General features: G+C 51.6%; 2 protein-coding genes across 2 annotated transcripts in view; one reads left to right on the top strand and one right to left on the bottom strand.

Annotated features, from left to right (window-relative positions):
• The window catches only part of LOC147119121 (uncharacterized), a gene marked incomplete at its 5' end in the record, with an annotated part of 51,304 nt that overhangs the window by 20,123 nt on the left and 14,466 nt on the right, over positions 1–16,715 (bottom strand). The gene's annotated exons all lie outside the window — the stretch shown is intronic.
• Positions 3,367–5,874, top strand: LOC147119122 (uncharacterized). The gene has a single exon (XM_085984855.1). The coding sequence runs from the start codon at positions 3,902–3,904 to the stop codon at positions 4,829–4,831; it is 930 nt and encodes a 309-aa protein (XP_085840981.1). The 5' UTR covers positions 3,367–3,901; the 3' UTR covers positions 4,832–5,874.

Raw genomic sequence — 16,715 nt, 5'->3', positions numbered from 1 at the left:
GTGGATTTTAAGGAGCCTCTTAAAGGAGGAAAGAGAGGCGGAGAGGTTCAGGGAGGGAATTCCAGAGCTTAGGGCCGAGGCAGCTGAAGGCACGGCCGCTGATGGTGCAGCAATTATAATCAGGGATATCCTTGGACCCCAGCTATTCACAATATATATTAATGATCTAGACGAGGGAACTAGATGTAATATCTCCAAGTTTGCAGATGACACAAAGCTGGGTGGGTCTGTGTGCTGTGAGGAGAATGCAGAGAAACTCCAGTATGATTTGGACAGGTTGGGTGATTGGGCAGAAGCATGGCAGATGCAATATAATGTGGATAAATGTGAGGTTATCCACTTTGGTGGCAAAAACAGGAAGGCAGATTATTATCTGAATGGCAATAGATTGGGAGAAGGGGAAGTGCAACATGACCTGGGTGTCCTTGTGCACCAGCCGCTGAAGGTAAGCATGCAGGTGCAGCATTAGTTATGAAGGCAAATGGTATGTTGGCCTTCGTAGTGAGAGGGTTTGAGTACAGGAACAAGGATGTCTTGCTGCAGTTGTACAGGACCTTGGTGAGGCCACATCTTGAGTATTGTGTGCAGTTTTGGTCGCCTTATCTGAGGAAGGATGTTCTTGCCATGGAAGGAGTTCAGCGAAGATTCACCAGACCGATACCTGGGATGGCAGGAATGACGTATGAGGAGAGATTGGGTCGATTGGGCTTGTAGTCGCTGGAGTTTAGAAGAATGAGAGGCGATCTCATTCAAACTTATAAAATTCTGGCAGGACTGGACAGACTAGATGCAAGGACTGGACAGACTAGATGCAATGATGGTCGGGGAATCCAGAACCAGGGGTCACAGTCTAAGAATAAGGGGTAGGCTTTTTAGGACAGAAATGAGGAGGAATTTCTTCACCCAGAGAGTGGTGAACCTGTTTCATTCTCTACCACAGAAGGCAGTAGAGGCCAATTCATTAAATATATTCAAGAAGGAGTTGGATATATTTCTTAAGGATAAAGGGATCAAGGGGAATGGGGAGAAAGCAGGTACCGGGTACTGAACTTGGTTGATCAGCCACGATCTCATTGAATGGCGGAGCAGGCTCGAGGGGCCGAATGGCCTATTCCTGCTCCTATCTTCTATGTTTCTATGTCTTAAAGGAGGAAAGAGAGGCGGAGAGGTTCAGGGAGGGAATTCCAGAGTTTAGGGCCTAGGCAACAGAAGACACGGCCACTGATGGTTGAGCGATTATAATCAGGGATGCTCAAGAGGGCAGAATTGGAGGAACGCAGATGTCTCGGGGGGAGGAGGTTGTTTTCTTTGGAACCGAGGAGGCTGAGGGGAGACCTGATTGAGGTGTATAAAATTCTGAGGGGCTGAGTTAGGAAGGACCTATTTCCCTTGGCAGAGGGGTCCACAACCAGGGGGCACAGATTTAAAGTAATTGGTCGGAGCTTTAGAGGGGAGTTGAGAAATGTTTTCACCCAGTGGGTGGTGGGGGTCTGGAACTCACTGCCTGACAGGGTGGTAGAGGCAGAAACTCTCATCACATTTTAAAAAGTACTTGGATATGCACTTGAAGTGCCGTAACCTACAAGGCTACGGACCAAGTGCTGGAAAGTGGAATTAGTGTGGATAGCACTTAATCGGCCGGCACGGACAAGATGGGCTGAATGGCCTGCTTCTGTGCTGTAATTTTTCTGTGATTCTATCGCGGGGGGCGGGTGGTTGTGGGGCTGAAGGGAATAACTAAGATAGGGAGGGGCGAGGCCATGAAGGGATTTGAAAACAAGGATGAGAATTTTGAAATCGAAGTGCTGCTTAACCGGGAGCCAATGTAGGTCAGCGAGCACAGGGGTGATGGGTGAACGGGACTTGGCGTCGAGTTACGACACGGGTAGTTTTGGATCACCTCAAGTTTACATGGGGTGGAATGTGGGAGGCCAGCCAGGAGTGCGTTGGAATAGTCGAGTCTAGAGGTAACAAAGGGCCGGATGAGGGTTTCAGCAGCGGATGAGCTCAGGCAGGGGTGTAGACGGGCGATGTTACGGAGGTGGAAATAGGCGGTCTTTGTTATGCTGCAGATATCCGGTCTGAAGCTCATTTCAGGGTCAGATATGACACCAAGGTTGCAAATAGTGTGGTTCAGCCTCAGAGAGATGTTAGGGAGAGGGATGGAGTCAGTGGCTAGGGAACAGAGTTTGTGGCAGGGATCGAGAACAATTGCTTTAGTCTTCCCAATATTTAATTGGAGAAAATTTCTGCTCACCCAGAACCGGATTAGAGATCGTGGAGGGGTCGAGAGAAATGATGGTGAGGTAGAGCTGGGTGTCATCAGCGTACATGTGGAAACTGATGCTGTGTTTTCAGATGTCGCCAAGGGGCAGCATTTAGATGAGAAATAGGAGGGGCCCAAGGATAGATCCTTGGGGGACACCAGAGGTAACGATGTGGGAGCGGGAAGAGAAGCCGTTGCAGGTGATTCTATGGCTACGATTAGATAGATAAGAATGGAACCAGGCGAGTGCAGTCCCACCCAGCTGGACGACGGTGGAGAGGAGTTGGGAGAAGGATGGAGTGGTCAACCGTGTCAAAGGCTGCAGAAAAGTCAGGAAGGACGAGGAGAGATAGTTTACCTTTGTCACAGTCACAAAGGATGTCATTTCACAGAATCACAGAAACCCCACAGTGCAGATAGAGGCCATTTCGGCCCATCGAGCCTGCACCGACACATATCCCACCCGATCCCCGTAACCCCTACACCAACACATATCCCACCCTATCCCCGTAACCCCATGTATTTAATCCCCCTAACACTAAGGGTCAATTTATCATAGCCAATCAACCTAACCCGCACATCTTTGGACTGTGGGAGGGAACCGGAGCACCCGGAGAAAACCCACGCAAACACGGGGAGAATGTGCAAACTCCACACAGACAGTCGCCCGAGGCCGGATTCGAACCCGGGTCCCTGGCGCTGTGAGGCAACAGTGCTAACCACTATGCCACCGTGCTCATTTGATGAGACTTTGATGAGACTTGATTTGACTTCAGGGCCAAGTCAGTGAGGTGGATTGGGCTGTTTCTGGCCCGCTGGTTATTGTGGGCACGGCTGGACACCAGTGGGACCGGCTCTACCCTGTTTGTTCTTTGAGGCAACATAAGCCAAAAAAAAACCCTGCTTCCCCCTTACCCTTTCTACACTCCTTTTACAGGGTTTTAGAAGTGGAGCATTTTCAGACAGGAAGCTCAAACCAAACATCACCTCAAGATCTGAGAGTTATGCGATTCCTCAGGACCTGATTCAGTCGCTCCTCCAATCTGCTGGCACCCCCGTGAGTTCACACTGGGGAGAGAACTTTTAAATGTTCTGAAAGAGCTTCAAAATCTACAAATACCTGAAGCAACACCAGTGGCCACACACTGGGGGAAACCCGGGCCCCGTGTGTGGGAAGGGATTCACTCAGTCATCCGCTCCAGCAAATTCACACGAGGGAGGGACCTTTAACCCACTCCGTGTGTGGGCAGGGATTAATTGCACCCTCCGTGCTGCTGAGACACCAGCTTGTCCACACCGATGAGAGACCGTTGACCTGCTCCGTGTTTTTGAAGCGATTCACTCATTCTGCCACCCTCCTGAGACACCAGCTTGTTCACAGTGATGAGAGACCGATTAAATGTTCTGACTGTGGGAAGAGATTTAAAAGGTCCCAGGATCTGAAGAGACACCAGCTGGAGAGAGCAGGAGAGATTCTGTTCGCCTGCTCCGTGTGTAGGAAGGGATTCACTCGGTCCTCGAATCTGCTGGCACACCAGCGAGTTCACACTGGGGAGAGGCCGGTGAAACATTCCGACTGAGAAAAGCTTTCAAAGGTCGCAGGAGCTGAAGAGACACCAGCCGGAGGGAGCTGGAATGAGACCATTCACCTGCTCCGTGTGTGGGAAGAGATTCAATTGGTCTTCGTATCTTCTGACACACCAGCGAGTTCACACTGGGGAGCGGCCGTTCACCTGCTCTGTGTGTGGGAGGGGATTCACTCAGTCATCAAGCCTGGTGAGACACCAGCGAGTTCACACTGGGGAGAGGCCGTTCACCTGCTCTGTGTGTGGGAAGGGATTCACTCATTCATCAAGCCTGGTGAGTCACCAGCGAATTCACACTGGGGAGAGGCCATTCACCTGCTCCGTGTGTGGGAAGGGACTCACTCGGCCATCCACCCTTCGGACACACCAGCGAGTTCACACTGGGGAGAGGCCGTTCACCTGCTCCGTGTGTGGGAAGGGATTCACTCAGTCATCCCACCTGTTGAGACACCAGGGATATCACACTGATGAAAGACCATATAAATGTTCTGACTGTGGGAAGAGCTATAAAAGCTCTGGGCATCTGAAGGGACACCAGCGAGCTCACACTGATGAGAGACCATTTACATGTTCTGTCTGTGGGAAGAGCTTTAAACGCTCTAGGGATCTGAAGGAACACCAGCTTGTTCACACTGAAAAGAGACCGTTTACATGTTCTGTCTGTGGGAAGAGCTTTAAAAGCTCTGGGAATCTGAAGGGGCACCAGCAATTTCACACTGGGGAGAGGCCGTTCACTTGCTCCGTGTGTGGGAAGGGATTCACCCAGTCAGCCCACCTGCTAACACACAAGCAATTTCACACAGATGAGAGACCGTTTAAATGTTCTGACTGTGGGAAGAGCTTTAAAAGCTCCGGGAATCTGAAGGGACACCAGCGAGTTCACACTGGGGAGAGGCCGTTCACCTGCTCTGTGTGTGGGAAGGGATTCACTCAGTCCTCGACTCTGCTGAAACACCAGCGAGTTCACACTGTTCTGTAGCTCAGGGCCCTGTAGAAAACTGGGGCGACATGAACATGGAATAGATGAATGTTTTAGACATTCTTGTAATGCTGTTTAATCTTTAAGACTGTTGTGCTGATGATTCCCTTCGATTGACTGTTCATGGTGTTACATAGAATGTACAGCACAGAAACAGGCCATTCGGCCCAACTGGTCCATGCCAGTGTTTATGTCCCACACCCACCCTACTTCAATTAACCCAATCAACATCTCCTCCCATTCCTTTCTCCCTTGTGTGGCTTCCCCATAAACCCATCTCTGCTGTTCACCTCAACTACTCCCTGTGGTAGCGAGTTCCCCATTCTATCACTCTTTGGGTAAAGATATTTCTCCTGAATTCAGTACTGGATTTATTAGTGACTTTTATATTTATGGCCCCGTAATTATGATGAGATTTTGTTAAGCTTTGTCTTTTTCTGATGAATGAAACATTACTGAGCCCCTGTACCCGTGTTATGGGATGAAGTGCCAGACAAGTAAAGACACAATGTCTGGGTGTGAATCTGATAACCTCACGGACCGTATAGGTGTGATAACCAGACGGGCTTGTGGTTATAGGCTGGTCACAGATGGACTAAATTCCCTGAATTAGCAGGAGTTCAGGAGGCGGTCAACAGACGGGTTCAAACTATCCCAATTCCGGAGCGGTAACCAAGCTTGTGTATAAGAACAGGCCACTTAAGCCATTGTCAGTTGGAACAGACTCGAGAAGATTGCGTGCGAATCCACTGTACTTCTATTCTCCAGATTGAGGGAATTATTACCCGATCTGTGTTATGCAGCGCTCTTAATAAAGCCTGGAGAGACAATTTGTGTTCTTGTGAGCTTGATTATCTGGTATCGGAAACCCTGGGACTCCCGCTCATTAGAGTCAACCTCAGTGCGTGGAAAGGGATTCCCTGGTGTATCCCACCCGCTGACACACCAGAGTGTCCACATTGTGTGACTGCGGTGGGTCGATTCTACTGTTTCCTGTAAACCTGTTTTTAAAACCTGAGCCAGTGTGTTGTGAGACAAAGAGCCTTGTGTCCAATAAGGGGAATAAAGGCCCACAGCCTCCCCTGGCCCCGGGCCCTGAACAAGGGACTGGAGAAACTCGCTGCCCTGTGGATCAGACAATCAGCCGGCGCAAGTCCCGCCCCTCGGGCTCCCTGATTGGTTGGAGGATCCTTTCAACCAACCTGTGCAGCAGTTGGGGCCTGAAAATCAGCTTCACTGCCCCTGGGCTGGGAAAAGGGGGACATGAGTACGGGTACCGTACCATAGTGGTTATGCTACTCGCCTAGACTAGTGATCTGGAGAAGTGAGTTCAAGTGAGAAATATATCTAACTCCTTCTTGAATATATTTACCAATTCATCTATATATATAAAACAGTATGTCTCTCTCTCTCTCTGCCTGTCTGTCTGTCTGTCTCTCCCTCCCTCCTTCTGTCTGTCTCTCTGGCTATACAATCAAAAGTTATAGAGCGTACCTACACATATGTTATATCAAAAGAAAGCTCATCATTAGGGGACTCTTGTAGGCGTATTTACTTTTTGGTTGGACAAAAATTGTGCCGACGGTATCCAAAAAACGTTCGTTGTGTGTGCGGGCGGGCCATCCTAGAGTTGAGTGACGTGATGATTGACCAATCCTACAGTTCAGTGACCTGACGGTTGACCAATCGGTGCGTGTGTGGGCGGGCCTTATCATTCTGAACTGAGGTGAGCGTCAGCCATCTTGTTCGTGTTTTTTTTTCCCACTTTCTGCGTGTTTCTTTTCAAATTAGATTTCCAGCAAAAAAAAAAGTTCCTTTTAAAACACACATTGTTTTTAAAAAAAGTTAATTGATTTGTAAATCTTTTCTCTAACTTCTATAATTTTCCTACCTTTCACTGTTTTTGCAGGCCTGGAAGCCTGGGCCTCTGTTGCCCAGCCACGCCCGAGCTAGGCCCCGCCCCTCCCGCTGGGCCCGCCCCGCGATCACCGCCATCTTTGTAAAGGCTGGCGGCGCGGGACTGGGCCAAGCGTAGCCATCGCCGCCATTTTGGAAAAGGCTGGCGGGGCGGGAGGGAGCCTAGCGGGAGGTGAGTTGCGGTCACCGCGGGGCTCGGGCTCAGCTGATCGGGCGCTCATCAAGGGTCGGCCCACAACACATCGACCGGAGGACCAGCGGCTCCTTCCCCCCCCCCCCGCGGCTCGGGCGGGGGACCGGGGTTCGGGAGGGCGGGGCTTGGGAGGCCGGTGCTCGGGAGATCGGGAGGGGGGGGAAGGGTTACCCTGGCAACCGCGCCCGGCCCTCTCTCACAGCCTCAAGCCGGCTCACGCCCGTTCCCACGGCTTCGCTCCAGCGCAGGCCCAGCCGCAATCGGCGGTCTTGAAGCCGGGGCTCGGGAGGGCGGGGGGCGGGTTGACCGGGGCTCGGGCTGACCGGGGCGCTGCGCTCGGCTGGGCCATGTCAGTGCGTGGGGCGGCACGGAGCTCCGCGGAGCCATCGCTGGCAGAGGGGAGAGGGTCTGCTGGCTCCCCCCCTCCCTGTCTCCCTTCCTTCCCCCCCCACACCCTTCCCACTCCCCCCTTCCCCCCCCCACACACCCCCTCCACCCCATCCCCCTCCACCTCCCCTCCCCCTCCCCTTCACCCCCCCTCCCCTCCCCCTCCACCACTCCCCCTCCAGACCCCTCCCCCTCCCCCCCACTCGCTCTCTCTCTTCCCCCCACTCGCTCTCTTCCCCCCAGTCGCTCTCTCTCTTCCCCCCAGTCGCTCTCTCTCTTCCCCCCAGTCGCTCTCTCTCTTCCCCCCAGTCGCTCTCTCTCTTCCCCCCAGTCGCTCTCTCTCTTCCCCCCAGTCGCTCTCTCTTCCCCCCAGTCGCTCTCTCTCTTCCCCCCAGTCGCTCTCTCTCTTCCCCCCAGTCGCTCTCTCTCTTCCCCCCAGTCGCTCTCTCTCTTCCCCCCAGTCGCTCTCTCTCTTCCCCCCAGTCGCTCTCTCTCTTCCCCCCAGTCGCTCTCTCTCTTCCCCCCAGTCGCTCTCTCTCTTCCCCCCAGTCGCTCTCTCTCTTCCCCCCAGTCGCTCTCTCTCTTCCCCCCAGTCGCTCTCTCTCTTCCCCCCAGTCCCTCTCTCTCTTCCCCCCAGTCGCTCTCTCTCTTCCCCCCAGTCGCTCTCTCTCTTCCCCCCGTCGCTCTCTCTCTTCCCCCCAGTCGCTCTCTCTCTTCCCCCCAGTCGCTCTCTCTCTTCCCCCCAGTCGCTCTCTCTCTTCCCCCCAGTCGCTCTCTCTCTTCCCCCCAGTCGCTCTCTCTCTTCCCCCCAGTCGCTCTCTCTCTTCCCCCCAGTCGCTCTCTCTCTTCCCCCCAGTCGCTCTCTCTCTTCCCCCCAGTCGCTCTCTCTCTTCCCCCAGTCGCTCTCTCTCTTCCCCCCAGTCGCTCTCTCTCTTCCCCCCAGTCGCTCTCTCTCTTCCCCCCAGTCGCTCTCTCTCTTCCCCCCAGTCGCTCTCTCTCTTCCCCCCAGTCGCTCTCTCTCTTCCCCCCAGTCGCTCTCTCTCTTCCCCCAGTCGCTCTCTCTCTTCCCCCAGTCGCTCTCTCTCTTCCCCCAGTCGCTCTCTCTCTTCCCCCAGTCGCTCTCTCTCTTCCCCCCAGTCGCTCTCTCTCTTCCCCCCAGTCGCTCTCTCTCTTCCCCCCAGTCGCTCTCTCTCTTCCCCCCAGTCGCTCTCTCTCTTCCCCCCAGTCGCTCTCTCTCTTGCCCCCAGTCGCTCTCTCTCTTCCCCCCAGTCGCTCTCTCTCTTCCCCCAGTCGCTCTCTCTCTTCCCCCAGTCGCTCTCTCTCTTCCCCCAGTCGCTCTCTCTCTTCCCCCCAGTCGCTCTCTCTCTTCCCCCCAGTCGCTCTCTCTCTTCCCCCCAGTCGCTCTCTCTCTTCCCCCCAGTCGCTCTCTCTCTTCCCCCCGGTCGCTCTCTCTCTTCCCCCCGGTCGCTCTCTCTCTTCCCCCCGGTCGCTCTCTCTCTTCCCCCCGGTCGCTCTCTCTCTTCCCCCCGGTCGCTCTCTCTCTTCCCCCCGGTCGCTCTCTCTCTTCCCCCCGTCGCTCTCTCTCTTCCCCCCAGTCGCTCTCTTCCCCCCAGTCGCTCTCTCTCTTCCCCCCAGTCGCTCTCTCTCTTCCCCGCAGTCGCTCTCTCTCTTCCCCCCAGTCGCTCTCTCTCTTCCCCCCAGTCGCTCTCTCTCTTCCCCCCAGTCGCTCTCTCTCTTCCCCCCAGTCGCTCTCTCTCTTCCCCCCAGTCGCTCTCTCTCTTCCCCCCAGTCGCTCTCTCTCTTCCCCCAGTCGCGCTCTCTCTCTTCCCCCCAGTCGCTCTCTCTCTCTTCCCCCCAGTCGCGCTCTCTCTCTTCCCCCCACTCGCTCTCTTCCCCCCACTCGCTCTCTTCCCCCCACTCGCTCTCTCTCTTCCCCCCAGTCGCTCTCTCTCTTCCCCCCAGTCGCTCTCTCTCTTCCCCCCAGTCGCTCTCTCTCTTCCCCCCAGTCGCTCTCTCTCTTCCCCCCCAGTCGCTCTCTCTCTCTCTTCCCCCCCAGTCGCTCTCTCTCTTCCCCCCAGTCGCTCTCTCTCTTCCCCCCAGTCGCTCTCTCTCTTCCCCCCAGTCGCTCTCTCTCTTCCCCCCAGTCGCTCTCTCTTCCCCCCAGTCGCTCTCTCTCTTCCCCCCAGTCGCTCTCTCTCTTCCCCCCGTCGCTCTCTCTCTTCCCCCCAGTCGCTCTCTCTCTTCCCCCCAGTCGCTCTCTCTCTTCCCCCCAGTCGCTCTCTCTCTTCCCCCAGTCGCTCTCTCTCTTCCCCCCAGTCGCTCTCTCTCTTCCCCCCAGTCGCTCTCTCTCTTCCCCCCAGTCGCTCTCTCTCTTCCCCCCAGTCGCTCTCTCTCTTCCCCCCAGTCGCTCTCTCTCTTCCCCCCAGTCGCTCTCTCTCTTCCCCCCAGTCGCTCTCTCTCTTCCCCCCAGTCGCTCTCTCTCTTCCCCCCAGTCGCTCTCTCTCTTCCCCCCAGTCGCTCTCTCTTCCCCCCAGTCGCTCTCTCTCTTCCCCCCAGTCGCTCTCTCTCTTCCCCCCAGTCGCTCTCTCTCTTCCCCCCGTCGCTCTCTCTCTTCCCCCCAGTCGCTCTCTCTCTTCCCCCCAGTCGCTCTCTCTCTTCCCCCCAGTCGCTCTCTCTCTTCCCCCCAGTCGCTCTCTCTCTTCCCCCCAGTCGCGCTCTCTCTCTTCCCCCCAGTCGCTCTCTCTCTCTTCCCCCCAGTCGCTCTCTCTCTCTTCCCCCCAGTCGCTCTCTCTCTCTTCCCCCCCAGTCGCTCTCTCTCTCTTCCCCCCAGTCGCTCTCTCTCTTCCAACAACAACATACCCTCAAAAAAGACTCGGCACCGCCGGGCACTCCAGCTAGTTAAATATATTCAAGAATGTGTTAGATATATTTCTTAAGGCTAAAGGGATCAAGGGATATGGGGAGAAGGCAGGGACCGGGTACTGAATTTGGATGATCAGCCATGATCTCATTGAATGGTGGAGCAGGCTCGAGGGGCCGAATGGCCTACTCCTGCTCCTATCTTCAATGTTTCTATGTTTCTATGTTGTTGATTACATTGCTGAGTTCTGTGGCATATCTTCCCATTCCTTTCTCCCTCATGTGGCTTCCCCATAAATGCATCTATGCCATTTACTCCTTGTGGTAGCAAGATCCACATTCTCACCATTCTCTGGGTAAAGAAATTTCTACTGAATTCCCTTCTTGATTTATTAGAGACTATTTTATGTTTCTGGCCTCATAAACATTATGAGATTCTGTTAAGCTGACCAGTATGTTGTTGTACTTTGTCTTTTTCTGATGAATGAAACATTACTGAGCCCCTGTACCGGTGATATGGGATGATTTTTTTTATTCGTTCATGGGATGTGGGTGTCGCTGGCAAGGCCAGCATTTATTGCCCATCCCTAATTGCCCTTGACAAGGTGGTGGTGAGCCACCTATCTTGAACCACTGCAGTCCGTGTGGTGAAGGTACTCCCACCATGCTGTCAGGGAGGGAGTTCCAGGAATTTGACCCATCGACGATATACTTCCAAGTCAGGATGGTGTGTGACTTGAGAGGGGAGCTTGGAGGTGGTGGTGTCCCCATGTGCCTGCTGCCCTTGTCCTTCTAGGTAGTTGAGGTCACGGGCTTGGGAGGTGCTGCCGAAGAAGCCTTGGCGAGTTGCTGCAGTGCATCTTGTAGATGGTGCACACTGCAGCCGCGGTGCGCCAGTGGTGGAGGGAGTGAATGTTTAATGTGGTGGATGGGGTGCCAATCAAGCGGGCTGCTTTGTCTTGGATGGTCATAGAGTCATACAGCACAGAAAGAGGCCCTTCGGTCCATCGTGTCCGCACCAGCCATCAAGCCCTGTCTATTCTAATCCCATTTTCCAGCACTTGGTCCGTAGCCTTGTATGCTATGGTGTTTCAAGTGCTCATCTAAATGCTTCTTGAATGTTGTGAGGGTTCCGGCCTCTACCACCCTTTCAGGCAGTGAGTTCCAGATTCCAACCACCCTCTGGGTGAAAAAGTTTTCCCTCAAATCTCCTCTAAACCTCCTGCCCCTTACCTTGAAACTATGCTCCCTGGTTATTGACACCTTTACTAAGGGGAAAAGTTTCTTTCTATCTACCCTACCTATGCCCCTCATAATTTTGTACACCTCAATCAGGTCCCCCCTCAGCCTTCTCTGTTCTAAGAAAAACAACCCCAGCCTGTCCAGTCTTTCTTCATAGCTGAAACGCTCCAGCCCAGGTAACATCCTGGTGAATCTCCTCTGTACCCTCTCCAATGCAATCACATCCCACCTATAGTGTGATGATCAGAACTGCACACAGTATTCCAGCTGTGGCCTAACTAGCGTTTTGTACAGCTCCATCATAACCTCCCTGCTCTTATATTCTATGCCTCGGCTAATGAAGGTAAGTATCCCATATGCCTTTTTAACCACCTTATCTACCTGTCCTGCTGCCTTCAGGGACCTATGTACATGCACACCAAGGTCCCTCTGATCCTCTGTCTTTCCTAGGGTCTTACCATTCATTGTGTATTCCCTTGCCTTGTTTGTCCTCCCAAAATGCATCATCTCACACTTTTCATGGTTAAATTCCATTTGCCACTGTTCCGCCCATCTGACCAACCCGTCTATATCATCCTGTAGCCTGAGGCTTCCCTCCTCGCTATTTACCACTCCACCAATTTTCGTGTCATCTGCGAACTTACTGATCATACCTCCTACATTCATATCTAAATCATTAATGTACACTACAAACAGCAAAGGACCCAGCACCAATCCCTGCGGTACACCACTGGACACAGGCTTCCAGTCACAAAAACAACCTTTGACCATCACCCTCTGCCTCCTGCCACTAAGCCAATTTTGGATCCAATGTGCCAAATTGCCCTGGATCCCACAGGCTCTTACCTTCTTGACCGGTCTCCCATGTGGGACTTTGTCAAAAGCCTTACTGAAGTCCATGTAGACTACATCAACTGCACTACCCTCATCCACACACCTATTCACCCCCTTGAAAAATTCAATCAAATTGGTCAGACATGATTGCCCCCTGACAAAGCCATGCTGACTATCCTTGATTAATCCTTGCCTCTCCAAGTGGAGACTAATTCTGTCCCTCAGAATTTTTTCCAATAATTTCCCTACCACTGATGTTAGGCTCACTGGCCTGTAATTCCCTGGTTTATCCCTACTACCCTTCTTGAACAATGGTACTACGTTGGCTGTTCTCCAGTCCTCTGGCACCTCCCCTGTGGCCAGAGAGGTTCTGAAAATTTGTGTCAGAGCCCCTGCAATCTCCTCCCTTGCCTCACACAGCAGCCTGGGATACATCCCGTTAGGGCCTGGGGATTTATCCACTTTTAAGCCTGCTAAAACCACTAGTACCTCCTCCCTCTCAATACTAATCTGTTCAAGTATATCACAATCCCCCAGCCTGATTTCTATGCCTGCATCACCCTTCTCCATAGTGAACACAGATGCAAAATATTGACTTAAAACCTCACCTAAATCTTCCAGCTCTACACACAGATTGCCACTTTAGTCCCGAATGGGCCCTACTCTTTCCCTGGTTATCCTCTTTCCCTTAATATACTACTGAAACACCTTGGGATTTTCCTTTATTTTGCCTGCCAGTGTTTTTTCATGCCCCCTCTTCGCTCTCATAGAAACATAGAAGATAGGAGCAGGAGTAGGCCATTCGGCCCCTCGAGCCTGTTCCGCCATTTAATGAAATCATGGCTGATCATCCAAATTCAGTACCCTGTCCCTGCTTTCTCCCCATATCCCTTGATCCCTTTAGCCTTAAGAAATATATCCAACTCCTTCTTGAATATATTTAATGAATTGGCCTCAACTGCCTTGTGTGGTAGAGAATTCCACAGGTTCACCACTCTCTGGGTGAAGAAATTCCTCCTCATCTCAGTCCTAAATATCTTACACCTTATCCTTAGACTGTGAATCCTGGTTCTGGACTCCCCCGCCATCGGGAACATCCTTCCTGCATCTAGTCTGTCTAGTCCTGTTAGAATTTTATAAGTTTCAATGAGATCCCCTCTCATTCTTCTAAACTCCAGTGAGTATAAGCCTAATCGACCCAATCTCTCCTCATACGTCATTCCTGCTATCCCAGGTATCAGTTTGGTGAATCTTCGCTGCACTCCCTCCATGGCAAGAACATCCTCAGGTAAGGCGACCAAAACTGCACACAGTACTCAAGGTGTGGTCGCACCAAGACCCTGTACAACTGCAACAAGACAATCTTGCTCCTCTACTCGAATCCTCTCGCTATGAAGGCCAACATACCATTTGCCTTCTTAACCGCCTGCTGCACCTGCATGCTTACTTTCAGCAACTGGTGCACAAGGACACCCAGGTCTCGTTGCACTTCCCCTTCTCCCAATCTATTGCCATTCAGATAATAATCTGTCTTCCTGTTTTTGCCACCGAAGAGAATAACCTCGCATTTATCCACATTATACTGCATCTGCCATGCATCTGCCCAATCACCCAACCTGTCCAAATCATACTGGAGTTTCTCGGCATCCTCCTTACATCACACACGCCCACCCAGCTTTGTGTCGTCTGCAAACTTGGAGATATTACATCTCGTTCCTTCGTCTAGATCATTTATATATATTAATAGCTGGGGTCCTAGCACCGATCCCTGCGGTACCCCACTAGTCACTGCCTGCCACTCGGAAAAAGACCCATTTATTCCAACTCTTTGCTTCCTGTCTGCCAACCAGTTCTCTATCCAAGACAGTACCTTACCCCCAATCCCGTGTGCTTTAACTTTGCACGCTAATCTCTTATGCGGGACCTTATCGAAAGCCTTCTGAAAGTCCAAATACACCACATCCACTGGTTCTCCCTTATCTATTCTACCAGTTACATCCTCCAAAAATTCCAGTAGATTAGTCAAGCACGATTTATCTTTTGTAAATCCATGTTGACTTTGTCCGATCCTGTCACTGTTTTCCAAGTGCTCTGCTATTACATCTTTTAAAATGGACTCTAGCATTTTCCCCACTACCGATGTCAGGCTTACCGGTCTATAATTCCCTGTTTTCTCTCTACCACCTTTTTTGAATAGTGGGGTAACATTAGCAACCCTCCAATCCATGGGAACTGTTCCAGAGTCTATAGAATTTTGGAAGATGACCAGCCATGCATCTAGTATTTCTAGGGCCACTTCCTTAAGTACCCTCGGATGGTGTCGAGCTTCTTGAGTGTTGTTGGAGCTGCACTCATCCAGGTAAGTGGAGAGCATTCCATCACACTCCTGACTTGTGGCTTGTAGATGGTGGAAAGGCTTTGGGGAGTCCAGGGCTGAGACACTCGCTGCAGGATACCCAGCCTCTGACCTGCCCTTACTGCCACATTATTTACGTGGGTGGTCCAGTTAAGGTTCTGGTCAATGGTGACCCCCCAGGATTGCAGAGATTAGGCCATTTAGTAACTTGTCTCCAGTCTTTCAAATAATCAGGACCGACTGCAAACCAGTATGGTGGGTATATTGTGTTTAATCAGAGTTTAAGACGGAATATAACATGCTGGTTATACAGCAAAAACACACGACCGTGACAAGCAGCTGGTACCGGTCCCAATCGGACAGACGGCTGGCGTGCGTGAACAGTTCTCTGCTTTACGGCCTCTCTCTCTCTCTCTGGAACCTCCGATGGTGAGCGTGGGATCACTCTCAAAAGAACGTTCGACCAGCCCAACTTCTGCTCAGCTCTCCCCTCCGCCGTCCATGTGGGCAAGCACTCGGGGCGTCACTTTTATTCACTTTTTAGGGGTGGGCCTGAGGCCAAGTTATTGACAAGACCATTTAACCTATCGAGCTTCCTCTAAAACCTCATCACCCAATGACAGCTCAAGTTCTTTGTCTCGATTCTTGGATGAAAGCCCTCCCCAAAAGAGGGTCTCATTGCTTCACCCAATTTGTCTTGTTGTTTAATCTTTCTGAAGGTTATTCCTTTGGAACTCGTGTCTTATCTCTCGTCTCTATCCTTCTTGACCCAGCAAGTACGAGGCCGGACCCAGTCCCTCTTAATCATGGCCCCAGCCAGAGCTGTCACACTTTAGCCAGTTGCTATCTCACTTCCATTTAGCAAATGGCCCATTCTAAGATGGATACCGTAACATCCTCAAATTCCTTTCATTCTATCTCTTTTTCTAATTAACTTTTAATTATCTTCGCAAGCAGTTCTGCTTAACAAACTCCAAATTCTATCTGTGGAGATTATAATATGGTTATTAGTAATAATGGAAGAAACATAGGTTGGGCTTTCACTGGCCAAATTAAAGATACATTAACAAAGTCCAGACCCTAACTTACAAACAACAGATATAACAGGCAATGCCATCCTATGGGCCCCCGCGTGGAATGTTTGTGCTTCACCTAATCTAACAGATTAAAAAGACTGTCTCAAATTCTAATGCAAGTCATAGAGTCAGAGTCATAACGGCACAGAAGGAGGCCATTCAGCCCATCGAGTCCGTGCTGGCTCTCTGTAGAGCAATCCAGTCAGTCCCATTGCCCCGCTCTATCCCCGTAGCCCTGCAAGTTTATTTCCCTCAAGTGCCTATCCAGACTCCCCTTGAAAACATTGTCTCCGCTTCCACCACATCCGTCGGCAGCGAATTCCAGATCATCACCACTCGCTGTGTAAAAAAGTTTTTCCTCACATCCCCCCTGTATCGCTTGCCCAAAAGCTTAAATCTGTGTCCCCTAGTCCTTGTACCATTAACTAGTGGGAACAGCCTTTCCCTGTCTAGCCTATCCAAACCCATCATAATCTTAGAAGTCACACAACACCAGGTTATAGTCCAACAGCTTTATTTGAGATCACAAGCTTTCGGAGCGCTGCTCCTTCTTCAGGTGAAGTGGAGAAATGCATAAAGACACAGCTTATATAGTCAGAGAATCATGTCAGATGTTTACAGGTAACCTTTCCAACTGCCATTTATCACACCTCGGCAGAGAGATAATCACAGCAGTCAAAGGTGTGAATGGTGTCCAAACAGGTCAGTCAGGGAAACATTACATCAAAGAACAATGAGGTGGGGTCACAAGGGGTCAAATATTGCAGATGCTGGGGTCTGTATGAAAAACAAAAAAAGACAAAAAACATTTTTTTTGGCTGGAAATCACAGCAGGTCCGGCCGCATCTGTGTAGAGAGAACAAGCCAATGTCGACTCGAGTCTGGATGACCCTGCATCAGGTGGGGTTACATGTAGCGTGACATGAACCCAAGATCTCGGTTTAGGCCGTCCTCATGGGTGCGGAACTTGGCTATCAGTTTCTGCTCGACGATTTTGCGTTGTCGTGTGTCTCGAAGGCC

Source organism: Somniosus microcephalus, chromosome 4, assembly GCF_052327205.1.
Source record: "Somniosus microcephalus isolate GS21.2 chromosome 4, FLI_Smic_1.0, whole genome shotgun sequence".
In the NCBI taxonomy this organism is placed as follows: domain Eukaryota; kingdom Metazoa; phylum Chordata; class Chondrichthyes; order Squaliformes; family Somniosidae; genus Somniosus; species Somniosus microcephalus.
The sequence above is the reverse complement of the archived record's forward strand: the minus strand, read 5'-3'. Positions and strand labels throughout refer to the sequence as shown.

Coding starts and splice junctions, on each gene's coding strand:
- LOC147119122 (XM_085984855.1), top strand. CDS start 3,902: ATGAGACCATTCACCTGCTCCGTGTGTGGGAAGAGATTCAATTGGTCT.